This window comes from Apteryx mantelli, chromosome 2 (assembly GCF_036417845.1).
Source record: "Apteryx mantelli isolate bAptMan1 chromosome 2, bAptMan1.hap1, whole genome shotgun sequence".
NCBI lineage: Eukaryota > Metazoa > Chordata > Aves > Apterygiformes > Apterygidae > Apteryx > Apteryx mantelli.
The window spans coordinates 120364025-120378811 of record NC_089979.1 but is presented as its reverse complement, the minus strand read 5'-3'; the positions used below and the strand labels follow the sequence as shown (position 1 = coordinate 120378811).

At 37.5% G+C, this 14787-nt stretch overlaps 1 protein-coding gene across 4 annotated transcripts in view; it reads right to left on the bottom strand.

The window, feature by feature from the left end:
• Nucleotides 1-396: 396 nt before the first annotated feature.
• The window catches only part of SACM1L (SAC1 like phosphatidylinositide phosphatase), a 33062-nt gene continuing 18671 nt past the window's right edge, over nucleotides 397-14787 (bottom strand). The window contains exons 8-21 of one of the 4 annotated variants that reach the window (XR_010883453.1): nucleotides 11615-11716; nucleotides 10676-10761; nucleotides 10375-10461; nucleotides 9842-9910; nucleotides 9678-9757; nucleotides 7686-7784; nucleotides 5242-5380; nucleotides 4933-5002; nucleotides 4752-4824; nucleotides 4194-4287; nucleotides 4020-4112; nucleotides 3683-3876; nucleotides 3271-3328; nucleotides 2455-2482 (exon numbers count right to left, since the gene is read on the bottom strand). Coding sequence is in view for 3 of the 4 variants with exons in the window: in XM_067291376.1 (XP_067147477.1) it covers nucleotides 2346-2482; nucleotides 3271-3328; nucleotides 4020-4112; nucleotides 4194-4287; nucleotides 4752-4824; nucleotides 4933-5002; nucleotides 5242-5380; nucleotides 7686-7784; nucleotides 9678-9757; nucleotides 9842-9910; nucleotides 10375-10461; nucleotides 10676-10761; nucleotides 11615-11716 (1187 nt within the window). In the remaining variant the exon portion in view is untranslated. Of the gene's footprint in view, nucleotides 2483-3270; nucleotides 3329-3682; nucleotides 3877-4019; nucleotides 4113-4193; nucleotides 4288-4751; nucleotides 4825-4932; nucleotides 5003-5241; nucleotides 5381-7685; nucleotides 7785-9677; nucleotides 9758-9841; nucleotides 9911-10374; nucleotides 10462-10675; nucleotides 10762-11614; nucleotides 11717-14787 lie in introns of those variants that run through there. The other 3 variants (XM_067291376.1, XM_067291375.1, XM_067291374.1) reach the window with 3 other exon arrangements.

Sequence of the window (14787 nt, the reverse complement as noted above, 5' to 3'; positions counted from 1 at the left end):
GACTTGAATTTTCATCTCGAGTGCCTATTACTGTGACTGAAAAAACAACAAAAAAAACCCCCCCACACACATCCAAAATTAGTCTTGTAAGGGAAGAGAGAGGGAAAGCCTTGAAAAGTGAGAAGAGGTGAGGCTTGCAATTAATCCTAAGAAAAACCCACCCACAACAGTTCTCTGAAATTTAAGATACAGAATTGGCAAAGAAGAACAGAACATGATGCTAATGAAAACACTTGGTGTTGGGTGCAAGATCATCAATATTTAAGCACTGAAACAGCAGAATCTTTATATGCTATGAACTGCAACAAAATGGAAGCATCCTTCTTGGTGAGAAATGGTTCTTAAGGAACAACTTGGAAAAAGTCCACTCCGAAACACTAAATGCAATTGACAGTATATAGAAAAGTTGGACATTTTATTGTCATTTATGAGTACACCGTTTGTGATTTTAGAAATACAGACTCTTTGCAAAGCACTGAAATACAGATGCCCTTCGACTTTGAAAACCTACATTATTCTATGTCTTACAACATGTTTATACTAGCAATTCAAGTTTGGTCTTTGTTGCAAGAAGTTCTTCACCAAAGACGCAAATATCTAGTTACAGACTGCAAGACAATTGAAGCAAGTTTCAAATGCCACCTGCCAGTGAGCCATAAACCCCCAGTACTTTAAGATATTTAGTCTATGATGTTCTTATACTTTATATCCATTATGGAGTTCATGTCGGAAAATTTTAAGTTAGAGGATTTTCCAGTTAACTGTTTCAACTGGTATTTCCATTACAGCATCTAAAAGCAAACAGATACTTTGCAATTACTAGTGCTTATGAACAGATTATGTTTAAACAAAACCCAGAGAGGCCTCCAGAAACATTCAAGGTTAAAATGAACAGTTAACAATTGCAAAAATCTGTACATATTTTCAGTTATAACACAACGAAACACTGCAGTATCAGTGTTTTTGTGTTCTAGCTTCAATAGTAACAACTGTGCTAGCCCTAGTATTCTACATGTTTCTCCCTTCTCCCCATTTAAACTTTATAATTGCAATCTGAATATACAGCTGTACTTACAGGAAATATTAAACAATGCACAGCGCCTTAAGCAGGTTTCATGTCTGGTTTTGAACAAACCATATAAAATAAGTGACAAAATAGTTTAAAATTGGTCCTTGATTAGGATTACTTATTTTTATACAGCTTGGAAGCACTAAGTTTAAAGACACACATTTATTGTTAATCAGCACAAATTATTTTGTAGCTTAGTTTTGTTTTGTTTTTAAAGAGTGTGTTACAACATCATGCATGAAAAGCAAGCTATTGCTCCCAAGTGCAAACATGGCGTTTAGCCTAACACTTTCTCCTCAGGTTGTTACTCCTTCTTCCATAAATTATTCTAACATAACCAAAAAAAAATACAGAAGCAGCTGACTAGCAAAACAATATGAAGTTCATCTTTTATCTTGTGACCATTCTTAAAATAGTGGTGTACTTTGGACCTTTAGCATAAGGAGGGTTCAATAAACACTGCAAAGGAGTTTACATTCTTTGATTTCATTTACATCTTTAGAAAGAAGATTCTATATCTTAACTCTCTAACTAATGAATCGTCATCTAAAGACTGCAGTATTGAAACAGTGCAAGACATTTGCAACTTCAGAAGCATCCAAAAACATTGTCCTTTCACCCAAACAATGATTAGTAGAATATTGCATCAGTCCTAGATAACACAGGACGCAAAGCTCATTTTAGAAGAGAAGCATTAGGATTCAACAATCCTTTATATTTAGTGAAAAATACATAAAAATGCACAAAGGACTCCTTAACATGGACTTTAATTACAACAAATATAATCCAGCTGTAAATCTAAGAACAAGTTATTGGCATGAAGCCATATTTGCTCAAAGAACATGATCAGACCCCTCTTTTATTAATACTTCAACATCTGGGTATGTTGACACATGAACAGAATCAGAGCTCTCTCCTGTCAAACTAGAGATCAAAAATTTAGCTGAATCTACCCAGGTGGACTGTGAACTTATCCAGCCCATTTGTAGCTTATAACATTCCAGATATCACAAAGCTGACTTTTATCTTTGAATTATCTTGGTGCGGGTGGAGCCTCCTCCGCTAATGCAATATTCCAAAGACCATTGCAACTAAGACTGTAGAATCAGATCTCAGCTGAAAGCTACCACCACCAAAGACAACATTTACTTTCTCCCTGTGCTGCCAAGGATGAGCATTAAAAAGACCACTATTCGGTGTGGAAAGCAGGTCAGTAGAGACTCCAGCTGTGGCTCAAGGAATCCTCTGTACCAAGCCGCTTTCCACACACACAAATTCAGTCCATCTTCTCTTTCTGGACCAGTTTGGGTGCATCTACAAAATCCTTGCCGTTGTAAAGGATGATAGCAAAAGTTCCAAAGCTTGCACTTCCCCAGAACAGCACATAGGCCAGTGTCTCAGTCCATGTATCACCTGAGAAGAGTTGATAAACAGTTCAGTTTGTTACCTCTCATTACCAATGAGAGTATTCTAGTACAACAGCAAAATAGTCCAAGCCCTCCCACAGAGATCTGCCATCAAATGAAGTTGAAAGCATTTCCGCAGGTACTAGGGGCTTTTGTTAAACCATTTTTATAACTCCTTCCACAGAAGCTGACAAGCCACGGCTATTTGTTCTTAAGCTAGCATTCTGCTGTTTGCCACACAGAACTCCAAGAGCACTTGAAACACACAGCTACAGAGGTCATGGAGTCAAGTACTCCGCTGGCACTCATGTTACAAAATTCAAGGCAAAGGCAAAATGCAAGAACTGCACGATTTGCAACACAGATTTAGATTAAGGGGGACATCTGTCAGAGCAAGTCTATGCCTGCATCTGACTTATCTGGATTGCCTTTCTGCCCAGAATTAGGTAGGCATTTGTAAAGGGATTCATCCAGCCTATAATAAAACTAGATGTCCAACTTAGGTGCAACTGACTCGGTGTTTGGGCAATTAAATCACACCTAAATGACTTCTAAAGTTTTGGCTTTATTTTCTATAGTACCTCAGTTTTTCCACATTAATGATGTAGTGCTGACCCTCAGTCTCCAGAGCCATGCTCAGATACATTTTAGTATGACTGAGAAACAAGCAAATATATACTAAATTGTTTGTTTATTAAATGGCTGTTAGAAACTAACAAAGGAAAAAAGAAAAAAAAAAGAAACCCAACACACAAGCAAGATAATTTTGTGAAGTTACACTAAATAGTGACTTACCAGCCATTAGCAAGCAAATAATGCACATAGAGAAAGCAACCACCATAATAATAGGCAACTAAGGAAAGAAAAAAAGAATAATTACATGATATAATAGAACATACATTACTTAATATCCTTTAAGATTGGTGGTACTGCAAAGCTATTTACTTGTCTTGCAATAAGGTTGTTTCAATTATTGATGAAGTACAAGTGTAAAATTTTGGATGGCTCTAAATTCGTAAAGGTGTGTTCAATAATAAGTTGAGAATTCAAAATTTATCTTCTACTATATTAGAAGAGGGGCGAACTTTTTTTTTTTTAAACACGTATACATGAACCACCAATTAAACCTCTAATATCCCCACCCCATTTCACTGCATGATATACACGGGGGAGGATGGCAAAAAAAATTAAGATTTCTTTATGTTACATTCTACGCTTCTGTATGAAGTATGAGATGAGATCTTCACAAGCTTCTTCTACTAGTCACCATCAATGACTGTTTCCTTCTGCAGAATTTCTCCCTTTCCACTTGATGAAGCAGATTAAAAAAAAAAAGCAAGCTGTTTTTCAATACCTCAAGGACACTCCATTTTCTGTCAAGGGAACAGTCTGGGTTTAGTCCTATAAGCAGGCATCATAGAAACATAACCAGATTATAGGGACACTCCATTATTAAACAGACAATTTCTACTTAGTCTTACTGAAGCAAGTGACTAAAAGGTTACATCTGTTTCTCCAAGCATGAATCAAATCTCCATACTTACAGCTAAGAACTTCCAATCTTTCTTGACATGTAGAGGACTCGCAGGTTCTACTTCATCCACGGAATAATTACCAAGAAAGAGATCAATAGCATCCTGGAAAAAAAGAGAGCAAGAATTACAATGCATAGCAGTGTTTATTAAATATATTTCCCTATAGTTAAAAGCCCAACTTACTTGTCTAAATCCATCAGAAAAGTTATTTTTGTAGTAACGTATTAATGAGTTCCAACCATCCATAATTAAGCCCCACTGAGTTCTTTTCCCAGTTCTGTAAAAAGAAGTTTTGAAAAATATATTTATAATATAATTATAAATTCAAGCAGAATTTCAGATTTAGTCTTTCATTATTCAAAAGTATACTAAGTTTAATGCATACCTGCATGAAAATACAATTATCCAGTGCTGCCTTGGCACTATTACCATACAGACTTAGAACAAACGTTATCTGAAGTTAAAGTTACACTTCTCTCCCTCCCACAACACAAATGTATTTTGAATAGGCCCTACTTTCCTGATTTTATTTCCAGATTGTCTTTTTTTTTTTTTTTTTTAATTACGGTGAATAATAATGCTCTTCTGTAGATTTTAGTCTCACATTTTACCAGCTGAACTGCTGCAAAACTAATTAACAGTCTGAGTCCAAAATAGATCTGTTCAGATACGAAGACTTGAAAGAAATCCCCAAACATGTACAAAAACCCAGAAAGCCTCTACAGGAAAAGTCTGACTTGCCTTGTGTAATCTGTCTTTAAGGCACCAGTTCCAGCATATTGTTTGGCACAAGCATTAGCATTATCAGCCCATGCTGTGAACAGGAAGAATTAAGAAAAGATTAAGGAAGTAATGTACTCTATTTCAAAAGAAAAGGGGGGGAAAAAAAAAAAAGACTGTTTAAACTCTATAAACAGCCTACCATTTTTGTAGATTTTCTCAAAGTCTGCTTGCTCTTCAATTCTCTGTCCAACATGCAGAACACCTAGTCTCTAAAACAGAAAGCATACTGCAGCTCACTAGAAATTCATTAGAAAAATTAAGATTTGCTTTCAAGAAGAGTTATATTCATTGAACTACAATCTGGCCAATGGATTTCAAATAAGACTATGTACTACAGCAACTCAAGTATGCAAGCTCTTACTGAGGCGCTAAATTACATTTCAATTCCAAACAGAAAGCCTCCCTCCTCTTACAAGTTGCTAACCAAACAGCAGAGTCAAATACTGACCTGAAGCTGGGCTTGAAGAGATCGGCGTGCTAACAAGCTCTGAATCACATTAGTCCGATCAAGGCAGTCCATGCAATTACTACGGAATATTCCTTCCTGCTGAGTCACAATTTTACCATCGGAATCAACTAGAAAATAACTAACACATACAATCCATCTAAGTATTTACAGATAACAGTACATATAAAGTGCACATTTTCACAAGTATATGCTCTAGCAGCCAGAAGATGCAGTTCTCTTGAGTGTATGATGAGTTATTTGCCATGTCTTTGAACTATGATGCCTCCCCGAATTCTTTCTCTATCACTCTTTTCCTCAAAGGTACTGAAAAGCAGCATCAGGATGCAAATGTTTAGTTATCTCAAAGCTACTCACTATTTAGATAGCCAGCCAGCCAAATTGAACTACGTGTCACTAGGAAGAAAGGCAGCCTCTCCTGCAACATCAGTGACTTATATTTATGGTTTTCAGCACGGTTATCAAGATCAGAGTGTAGCAGCAGAAGTAACCAGATATATACCTGGTCACCAGCTTCAGTCCAGTCACCCCTATATATAGCCATACAACTTGTTAGTCATGTTTCCTCCAGAAAGGTATTCAAATCTTGTAGGACAATCTGTTATTGTCACTTTTTAATCATTTTTCTCTCTGATATATGAACATCTGGGGGAAACAGATATTCCCCCTGCCCTTGCAACTGCATATGCTCATCACCACCTCAACCTTTTTAATCAGCTAAACCAGGCATTTCTCCAGTGACACTAAAAATAGCTTGAATTTTAAATACTGAGTTGCATGCAAATATTCTGATACCTGAGCTAGTAAAACAAATAGCGAGATCAAGTTATTAGTTGACTATGCAAATGGGACAGAACTGTACTAGTCCTTCTACCATAGCATTAAACTTAAGAGTTCCAGTTGCCTAAAGATTTACAGATCATACTCTAGAATAAATTACTCCATTATGTAGTTACAAACTCTGAATTTGGTCTAGCACATTATCCACTGCCATTGTATAGCATTTTAAAATAAAAAAAAAGTCCTGCTAAGAAGTTGTGCCATATTAGATCAAGAGCCTTACAACAGCATATGCACTTTGATTAAACTTGTGTTAACAGGACCTGGTCTCATTCTTGGAAAATGAGTTTTGTTAAACCATGTTTTATGTGGTTAAATGATTAAAGGAGACAATAACACCAGTGGAAACTTGATTTTCCCTTCTCTCCCAAGTTTTGCCTAGAACTGATATTAGGACAACATGTAGCTGACAAGTGGCAATTTCTGGTTAATAACCTAGCTTATGTGACCAATCTCCTATAATTCCTCTAAAACAAATTAAATTGAATTTAAAAAAAATAAGAAAACCAGCAAGCCAGCTATCCTTTCTGCCATATCTTTTATACTTGGATTCAATCTTTAGCAAATAAGGCTGTTCAACTGTCTCAGGGCTGCAGAGCTCTTTTCAGACTTTCCTGTTCTTATTTAAGTAATGGCCACCCTAAACAAAACAAGGCAAAGTATAGCCAACTTAATCTTGAAAAGGAACCTTTGCTTTTGTATCTTGTTTTGACAAACCTCTAATTTTCATTTCAAGAAAACTTGGTTCTGTTGCAAGTTTACAATGGCAGTAAACAAGTGAGATGGTTCTCAGTATTCATTCCAAGAATAAAGGATCCTTGCCATATAGGAAACCTAAAAACTTATGTCTCCTTCTTTGAAGTGCTCACAAATCAGTTTATCCTTCTGCTTTTGGAATGTTTTGGGGCTCCTTTTGGTGGTGGGGGAGACCGTATTCACTATTCACAAGTAGCAAAGACCAAGAAGTGCTTAAAGCAACTCACAGGACTAAGCAAAAACTTAGGCTGATATGGACATTTAGTCTGCTTTTATATGACATAAACAAACATAGGAATTTGGTTCTTTGTGGATTACTTATGTCAACAAGGACTAACAATTACTGCTAGTGCTAAGGTTTGGCACCACAAACGAATGGGCATTAGAGACCTGAAATTGTTTGGCACCACACTGCAGAACAGTATATTGCCACCAACATATGGAATTACTCTTGGATGAAAAACTATCACCTAAAGAGACATGCAGTTTTTATAGCTTCAGTTGTATGCACACTTCTTTCTTCATCTAAGTTTTTACTGAAAGATTCAAAGTCAGTTCTTGAGTCGCAACATGGGGTTGCTATGATTCTCAGAACCATTTTATTATAACATGAAGAGGGCTCGACATTGCAAGGTTAGAGACCTGGTTGTGGCTGATATTAGCAAGAGATCATAGATATGCAAGTACTAAGGCATACGAATATTTACTTTGTGAAAGATTAAGGGTCCGTTTTAGTGTGCTTTAACTCAAGACAACAGAAGCTGTAAGAAAGTGGTCTCATTTTAATAGTACAGAACTACTTGAGATCTACTGAGCATCAACCATCTTACCTAAATTCATCTTGCTGCTCTGCCAATTGATCCATCAAAATTTGAAGTCGATCCCACCTCATTCGACTGCACTCTTTATGGAAGTCAAATGCTATATATCTATTCGGAAAGAGAAGCATCTTTTAAAACCATAGACATATTGCAGTGAAGGTCTCAAAAAAACCCCCAAAAAACCGCAAAACCCACACAACACACCCACAAAACAAAACAAAAAAACCCCACCACACAAACAACAAAGCAAGCCCCCAGGGAAGAGCAGGCAGTGACAGAGAAATTCTTTTTTTCTTCCTTAGAGAGGGCTTCCAGCAGATATCAGTGGGTTTTCTCAGCGCTCTGTAATTTTCCTGAGATTGCGCACTTAGTGTGCATGGTGACAGCTTTTACATTTCTTTACAAGATGCCACTAGTCTGGGGAAGCAGCCATTCAGTTCCAAGTTATTAATTCTAAGTTCTGGCTAGTATTTTTCTCCCCACCAGAGAAGCACAGAGGGGAAAAAAACACATCCAATTTCATCTCTGCTTTTTCACCAGGATTCTTCCACCCTCCCCTCCTCTGAGTAACTGCATCTTGGACTTGTCAGTTCTCTTTCAGAGAGACTCAGGTGTTAAAATGCAACATTCTTCTCTGGCATGCAGCATAGCTCCGTTTGATGGCTCTCTAGAAACTTGACACAAGTTCTGTTTGAACAACTAAACTACTGTGCCATAAGAAAATCCAACAGCTACTGACAGGGAACAAGATTTTAACAGCCAATTCATTTCTGGTAAAAATTGCTTTAGAAGAATGGTGTCTGATTCAGGTTTTGCAAATACATATGCTCTGCAATTCACAGCAAATGAAGTTCCTGCCCTGAAGTATTTATAACCCAAAAGTTATTATTTGCCAAGCTTTCAAGACTATTTGTCTGAGGAAAGGTGGCATATATGCATTGAAGACCCAAATACCTCATTTAGCCTGGCAGGCAGATGCCATCAAAATTAACCACACACCCCACCCCACTCCCCAAAAACAATAAAGAAAAGGACTTTGGCAGCATTAACAAAAGTGTCAGTCCCATTTTAACATATACAGAGCAGCAAACATCACTTATAAAAAACCCACACCCTAACAGAATTTTAACATCTGTTTCTACTAGATGACTTTATAGCAGTATCAGAGATGCATATAATCCCACAAGCTCTGTGCATCTTTAAGATCTCAATACCAGCCTAGAGGTAAGGGTGGTGAAAGAACTCTCCTCAAAAGTGGTCGTATATTTAAAAAACGACCAACCATACACACCACATGCCTTTATGCTTAAGTGTAGGATTTTGTCCTTGGACACATAGGAGATCAGTAATACTACCATACAGCAAATTCAAGGAAAAGACAAAGAGATATGGATCTGTGGGAGTTTAACCCTCCCTATGGAAATTCGGCAAAGCAAGCACAGATTGGTTGTAAATTGTGTACGACACCCAAGATTCCCATGAAGAGATGGGATTTCTCTTAAGTGCATTCCCCACTCTCTCTTGGCCCAGTTACTCTGAGGCCCACACATTTAAGTTACATGCTTCCCGCCTCTATCTCCAATAGAATTTGCCCACACTTAGCATTCCCTTACAAGTCAGCAGTGAAACCAACCCCTTCTACCAGAAGGTGGTTCTGTGGGGCCCCAATTTCTCTTTCCAAAATACAGAAGATGGCCACAGTTTTCACAGCATACTATTATTCCAGGACTACATGGCATCATCGTGACCCTTGACATCCCTTCTTTATTCTGCCTGGCTCTTCTCTTTGCCCCATATTCTCTTCACAGGCTTACTTCTGTTTAGAATGGAAACTCTAAGGTAGGGGCATTGGTCATATGCAGGTTACTTCATAAAAAATAAAATTCTGAAACAAATCAGGTATTTGTTCAAGGCCCCAAAGCACTGCGATCAGTTTTTGTAGGTCTCAGAGGCAACTCCCAACTTTTAACATAGCAATGTATCATTTCACTTCACACACACCTGACCATTCCATTTGCCATGCTGTTCACCATTTTCGCAAATGTTTGTTCTAGAGGCTTCTCTGAACCCTTCTGGTTCACCTGCAAGGTAAAAAATGGATAGTATTACTTGCAAGCCTGCTTGAGAAAGCTGTTGTTCTTTCAAGAAAAACATATGAAGCATACCAAGTTAACAATCATTTGCTTTCCATAACTAATTATTTGTGAGTCAAAATGTCTTTGGAAACCATCCATCTAGAAAAAGAAAAAAAAAAGAAGGTGTTGACACATTTATGCTACTAGTAAGAACTGTGATTTATGAAAAACCTGTGTAATCATCCTTTTGATGAAATAGCACAGGCACTTTTATAGCCAAGAAAGCGTTTATTGTTCTTTAGTGTGCTAATACATTTCTACTTTTATCCCCAAGTCCATTCAGCTCTCCTTAAACAATCTACATATGCTGAATATTGTGCAGCTACAAAAACCTACTACAAACAAGAACCAGAGAGAAACTACACTCATTCACACTTGGATTTTTTTCAGAATCCAAACTCAAGTCTCAAGGAATACAAGGCTTCTTGTTACTACTGTTTAACAATAAAACTCAATTTAGTACTGCTAACTTTTATTCTTCTGATTACAGATTGTCACCCCTTCACATCCACATGAGCCCACAAATATATTAAATCTCCAAAATGCAATGAACAGTCACATACATGATTTACCGACTTGCTGATCTGTGGCTTTGGTTTATACTTGAGGTTTGGTCTTTGAGACCAGAAAAAAGGAATCGATCCACGGGTCTGCAAGAGAACAAAAATAGCTTAAGACAGTAAGTCTTACAAACAGCACTTGCCAATTAAAAAAATAAAACAGGCTCATTTAGTTGGTATGCTCCCTTTCTGAACATACTCCAACCTGACCAATTGTGGCTCAGCACAGCATTGCAAGGCAAAAGACAGCCAACCAACTAACCAAAGACTTAAGCCAGTCACCAGTTCGTTATACTGATCTTACCTGAACAAATGATGCTTTGCTCCCCTTGTAATGCACAATTTGTTCCGTTTCAACAAAATTAGCTGCATGCCCTTCTGAATCAATACCTAAGTAGGTAAAGGAAAAAGAAAAAAAGAAAAAAGAAAAGAAAACACCTTCTCATTAACCAGCTCACAGACTGGCCGCAGGACAACAACAGGACGTCAGCAAAAGGCTTCCCATCCCTCCTTTCCAAGTACTCAAAGAAAGCAAGAAAATACCACGGAGCTGTCAGAAGATGGTAAATTAAACAAGACTTTGGCAGAAGTTTATCATGATCTGCACCAAATTTAACTTGCTGAAGAAGCACAGTTGTGCTCAGCAAAGACTATAAATTCAAGAACACTTTGATAATTATAGGCCTTGAAATTGAGTTGTTTCAATGCAAAATAAAACAAGTTTTTTGACACTGAAGTACCCACATTTCAGCAGCAATGGTACTGGAGAAACAGACCACTATTGTCAAAAGCGTGCATGCTGGGGCTAATACACACACAAAAAAAGTCAAATCATTTCCTTATTCAGTTCCCAACCTGAAACAATTAGAGAAGACGCTTTCACAGTTTCCTCTCCCCCCAGCCCCAATAAAACTCATAGCTGAATTTACTGCTGGTCCAAAAGGCCTGCTAGACATTTGCGATCAACTCCAATCAAAATCGTAAAGCAATACAAATGCCAGCCAACAAAACCTTTTCACTTCTCTCTAGGAGGAATAAAGAGGAGCCAGTTTAATAAATACCAGAACGTGCTTCAGTTCATCATACAGGTTGCTAGTATTTTCTTTGAAGTGAGGACCTCTTGACACAAACTACTGTTGCAAGTATTTTCTGTTGAAATCATTATATCAGGAACTCCTCTTAAAGATAAGCCACATATATGGATGGAATTTGCATTATTTTTAAATTAAATCAATTTGCTTACCTCTTACATAGTAGCGTACACCAGCTCTGAAACAGCTTCTTCTGGAAACAAGCAGCCAGTCAAAACACTTTCCATTAATAGAACAAGAGTGCATAGTGATAACTGATGAATAATATGCTAAGGAAAAAAAAATCAAGTTTTTCTTAGTTTTTTTTTAAATATATGTAAAAATAAAAAACAAAGAGGTAAAAAAGATCAAAGAACCATATGACCACATTCAAAGAAAACTGTAAACATTTACCACATCAATACAGTTAAGAGAAAACAACTTAATATTAGGATCAGTATGTGCAACACAAAAGACAAGGTACAGGGTCTGTCACTGACCACAAAAATAAAATTGCTACAATTTTGACAAAACAGGACTCTACAGAATATTAATCTGGTTTCAGGCTCCTATGCATTTCTTTAAAAGGACTGATTTCTGAAGTTCTGTTCAGTGCTACATCCATCTCGTTTATAATTTTAATCAAACTACCTTAGTGGCTTCTTGCCCCCACTGCTTTTTATAAAAAGATCACTTTTTTCTCTAGGCTTTCAGAAGAGTGAATATCTTGTACTGTCGAAACTTTGCTCTTAAGCACAACTACATCACATTTATAGATTCCAGGACTAGTAGTAACGCAGACTGGGTTTCAAATCCTTACCCTAAAGGCAAGAACATGCCTGAAGCTGGTTTTGGACCTCTTCTGCATGCTTTCCTTGCTTCCTCAAGGCCTATTATTTGCTTATCTCAAAACACAAACATCTCATATATGCTCCTAAAAGGAATCTCTAATTTCTGTAGATCAAGTTCAGCCTCTGTGTATGCAGCCTCCTTAGAAGTCACCAGTGGTAGCTTTTTATCCAAGTATGCTTTTCTGCTCAGACTAGGTACCCAAAATGGTGGATACACCATAATCTGGGACTAAGTTTAATCAATGAACAAACAGAAGTCATTAACAACTGTTTTCATTTTTTAAACCTTGTTCTGTCCTGCTTAAAATTGCCTTAAACAAAAAAAGGCATTTCTCAAGAATAACTTCTTCAGATAGATTCATAGACTTTCATCCTTTGGCACTAACAGCCTAAACCCACAACTTTTAAATAAGCACAAGATTGAAATGAGTAATTTTGCAAGTTGCAGTATTGGCATGCTGCACTCTGTTCTATTCTTTGGGAAGTCAAGATACTTATTGTCCTATGGTTGGCTACAGAAAATACATTTTGTTTGCTTTTAAGTGGCACATTTTACAGGAAAATCTAGATTCTGCATTTTCTGTCAAGGATTCAAAAGGATATAAAGCTGCTAAGCTACACATGAAAGCATCTAAGCTATGTTAAAGAACCCACTGACCGCGTACATGGAACATCCTGCTTTATTTCTGCATTTGCACCACTGTTTGCAAATAATTCCAAAAACTAAGAATTTGCCAAGGAAAAAATACATGTTAGCCCTACATAATCGAAAGTGTTCTCAGAATTCATAAATTAGGATATTCTGCTTAAATGATTAAAAAGAATCTTAAAGGATTCTTCTGCTTTCCTGGAAAGTTACTGTCAAGGCCGACACCCTTTAACCTAACACACTTGTACAGCCAGTAATTTCCTGTCAGAACGGTTACTGCTAAACTCAGCTGCTTAGCAGCATTCTCCTCAACCTACAGTCTGAGCAGTTTCCTGCAGAATATTTAAGAATAAGATTTTGTAGCTAGACACCACTCTTTAGTTTCCTCCTATGTCAAGGAAGAAAGGAGAGGAGACGAGACCTTCATTTTGGGATCAATCACTAGAATCTCAAGCTCACTAGAATAAGGAAGAATAATGGAAGAAAGGAAAGCTACCAAAAAAGCCCAAACAATTGTAAATATTAGTTTCTTCCCCCTCCTAAGCATTCAACTTCAAGACTGCAAGGCAATAGTTGGAAAACCCATTTTATGGGTCTGTAATCTCTCTCCTAACTTAAATGGCAGCTTGCTATTGACTATTTTCCATGCAAGAAAAAGACTTTCTTTGAAACAAGGGAAGTGTTAAACCTAGTGTAGTCTTTAGTTGGTGAAAGTCTCAGTCATCCAAAAAAGTCCATTATTTCTCATCACTGCAAGACCAGGACCCCAGACCAGATAGTTGAACAAAATATATTTAAGTTTAAAGAGAAGGAAAAAGGAAAAAAAGTTTGATTTTACTGAAATAACTGCCAGTGGCACTACTGCAGTGCTGCTTAGGGCTCTTCAGCTCTAGCAGCTTCATCACTAGAAATCCAGTCTCTTAGAATTCTTGTGAATGAGTTTCTAAGGCACTTGGTTAGTATTTGAATTACAGTAACACATACATTACTCAAACTAATTATTTGTGTAGTGAAATTAGGACAGAGGAAGGTATTAACTGCAGTCTGCCAATTGCAATCCACCCAGCCTCTTCCCCACAAGACTTGCAGAGGCAGGATAAGGATTGGGTTGTTTTGACAGTTCCCTTTTCCCACCTTTACTTGCTTCTCCACCTACTCCCACTGCGCTTTCCATTATACGCGACCACAGGAAGGACTGGAGGTCTGCCAGTGATAATAGCCCTACCAGAACAACTGGTCCAGTCTGCACGCCAGTCCCTGACCATACCTGAGTGGCCTTTGTGATGGAGCAGCTAAGAGTGCCGCGCGAGTTACTCTGACCAGTATTAGCCACCCCTTTTCATACTCCAAATTCAGGAGCACCTGGGAGTGACTTTTCCTCAATCACTACACAAACAGTAATGCTTCCAGGGAGCATTAGACCTACTGACAAGCACACACCCCTTTGCAAAAATAAACTCATGAATGCTTTGCTAAAAATGCTGTTACCCAAAGTGAAGTGTTGGTGTAGCAAAAGCAACTTGCTAGGAGAAGTGTCCAAGGAGCCTTCAGCAGAACTCCTCATCTTTCTATGCATCAACAGGAACATCCACAAGCACTCCTTCAAGTCTTAACTATTCTCCCTTATTTTAAATCCAAAGACCGTGGTAATAATTGTTTGATTTACTTACTTAGTGGTTAGTTAGTACAGGTCACTGTATCTACTTAGAAATTAGAAAATGCTTACTGAGGGTATCCTTATAGCAAGAGGAAAAAAAATAAGGCTGATGTAAGTGTTCGCCATACTCATCTTTGTTTTTACCCCCTTGAAAGAATCATGCAAATCATGTTTATAAGATTAAACAAG